Source organism: Topomyia yanbarensis, unplaced genomic scaffold (assembly GCF_030247195.1).
Source record: "Topomyia yanbarensis strain Yona2022 unplaced genomic scaffold, ASM3024719v1 HiC_scaffold_15, whole genome shotgun sequence".
In the NCBI taxonomy this organism is placed as follows: Eukaryota; Metazoa; Arthropoda; class Insecta; order Diptera; family Culicidae; genus Topomyia; species Topomyia yanbarensis.
In genome coordinates this window covers 279,536-282,235 of record NW_026683327.1, presented here as the reverse complement: position 1 = coordinate 282,235, position 2,700 = coordinate 279,536, and the positions used below count along the sequence as shown (strand labels likewise).

Genomic DNA, 2,700 nt, shown 5'->3' with positions numbered 1-2,700 from the left:
AAATTACCTAATATTTCTTTTTTTCCTCCTAATATTTCTTGAAAACAGCCGAATGTAGCATACTCTTGGAATGGGCTGTTAAAAATCGAAAATTGGGTATATTATTGTTTTACTTGACTGGATCTCCAATCTATACTACGCCACTTGAAAAATTCATTCAACTTTCTTTTTTTTTGTAGCGACATGTTATAGTATTAAACTACAGTAGATATTATATTCTCATTATGAAACTAAAAAAGTTCATATTTTCTTATGCAAGCTCTAGAGCCTTTGCTAAGTTTATTCCACATTCGTCCTCTAACTGACCCTAAAATTCGTTAATAAAACAAAAAGGTGAGATTCATTCGATCGTAGCTTGTACCAAGCGATTAAATTAGTGAGCGAATTGCGCAGATTCAGCTTTAGTTCAAAGTATAACGAAACCGATGACGATTTTTTGGGAATAACTTTACCGATAAGATTAGCAAATCTATAAAATCGAATGCCCCCATCCCCAACTGAGCTAGTCCATTGGAATTAGAAATGAAGTTAACAACAACGGTAGCTATTCTGCTCAGCCTCGGAGCTGTTGGTAAGAAATTTTTTGGATTGGTCTAAGACAAAATTGTTAATTACCTTTCGAACTTTTTCCAGCCTATTCACTGCCCATCGAGTCCAAACCATGGGCGCTGATACCGGACGGTGCCGGTCGATTCCACATGATCAACATCGACCCCGCCAATGTACCGCACGGAGAGGATGAATTCGAACCACTTTTCAATCCGGAGCAGGACGTTGTTTTCCGTCTATTCACCAGACGTAACCCGGTCCACGCACATGTCCTGGACTGGTCCAATCCTGCCTCGATTAGCAATTCAAACTTTGCCGCTTCAAATCCCACTCGTTTCCTAATCCATGGATGGATCGAGGGTGAGGATGCTACCCTGCATTGGGTCATCAAGGATCACTATCTGCGTGTTGGCGACTTCAACGTGATTGCCGTCGATTGGGGTGCAGGTGCACAGACCATCAACTACATTGCCGCGCGAAATCGTGTTGGAGGTGTTGGCATGATTACTTCCCGGCTCATCGATGTGATTAGGAGTACAACCGGACAGTCACGGGATTTGATCAACGTAATTGGGTTCAGCTTGGGAGGCCACGCTGCTGGAAACACTGGTAAAGGACAAGGCGGTCAACTGAACTCGGTGATTGCTCTGGATCCCGCGGGTCCATTATTTTCGCAGGGACAAGCTGATGCGTTATCCGCGAGCGACGCTCTCTACACGGAAGCTATCTACACCAATGCTGGTCTGCTGGCGTTCGATGCTCCTTTGTGTCACGCTAACTTCTACCCGAATGGAGGTCGATCCCAGCCGGGTTGTATAACATCGACCTGTGCTCACAACCGAGTCAATGAACTGTTTGCCGAGTCGGTTTCCAGCAGTACACACTTCGTGTCGATGCGCTGTGCCAACTACGACGAAATTCTTAGTGGTCGTTGCACCTCCAGTGGACCGTATGCCAACATGGGAGGCGAGCCGTCGAACCGGGGACGGGGAGTTAACGGCGTTTATCATCTGATGACGAACTCGGCATCACCCTTTGCAAGGGGTTGATAGCGCAGCCGTGGTGAAAAGGCGATAATCCTTGATTGATCTGGAACTTGAACAATACAATGCAGGTGGTAATAAAGATAATGTATTATTGTGATTTTCTATAGCTGTTTTTGGTTTTGTTTTTTCGATCGAATTTGATTGAAGCCTGTGGCAGTAATCGGGTGATATTTGGTTTGATGACGGATATACTTCGATATTTTTGCTTTTGCCTTTCTCATATAGAAAGATTATAAATCAACCTTCTATCCGATTCAGTTCTCGTCAATTTCTGTAAATAGATATAACGAATAATTTCCCTATTTAAGCTGAAGTTTGAAGAATTGTTTCATATAACACCTATGACACCTATGATTCGCCAAAAGTCCACCAACATCATTTCGCATCTTCGAATGACCCGAATACGTAGGAAATGATTGTATAAATATAGAAATTGGGTTCACCAAATTCACATACAATCACGGAAAGTTTAGGAGGAGTCGAATATTAAAAGGTCGAAAGTACAAAAGGTCGAAAAGTCGAATGGACAAAAAGCCGAAAAGGTCAAAAGGAGGAAAGATAAAAGTAATAGCGCTCATATATGTCCACTTATTTTGAAGAATATGCGTAAAAATAAATAGTAAAGAAGCGAGATAGCATTCTGGCATTTGTTAATGCTAAATAAGCGAAAAATAAATTTTACAATAGCCAGCACTCCACATTTTCAGTTCTTCATAATTTTTTTTCAATATTAGGCTCATTAACCCAGATGGAAGCTCTCAGCTTTATCATTTCTGATATGGTTATGAATTGTAAACATACGATGTATTTATACCAACGAAACTGTTGCCACATTGTCCAGGCGTATACAGCGAGACCAGTGTTATGCGGTTTGGCTTCATAATCATGACCGAAACCCGAAGGAGGATATGATTGCAAACAAACCTGTACCCCATTCGCTTGCCCAGTCTACTCAAACATAGGGGCTATAGGTTCCATATTTCTCTCATTTTGCTTCCAATTTCACTTCCTAGGGATGCTTCTGGAGTGCCTACTTGATGATGACCTAGTATTTCTCAATTGGTCATAATTCCGGTGCACCGGGGAGATCATGTGACCAAAAGAT

The 2,700-nt window shown here is 42.0% G+C and overlaps 1 protein-coding gene across 1 annotated transcript; it reads left to right on the top strand.

Moving 5' to 3' along the window:
- The first annotated feature begins 515 nt into the window (after nt 1-515).
- On the top strand, nt 516-1,701 carry LOC131694789 (pancreatic triacylglycerol lipase-like). Its single transcript, XM_058983293.1, has 2 exons — nt 516-571; nt 634-1,701. Exons 1-2 carry the CDS (start codon nt 523-525, stop codon nt 1,596-1,598), a joined length of 1,014 nt encoding a protein of 337 aa, XP_058839276.1. The 5' UTR covers nt 516-522; the 3' UTR covers nt 1,599-1,701.
- The last annotated feature ends 999 nt before the right edge of the window (nt 1,702-2,700 follow it).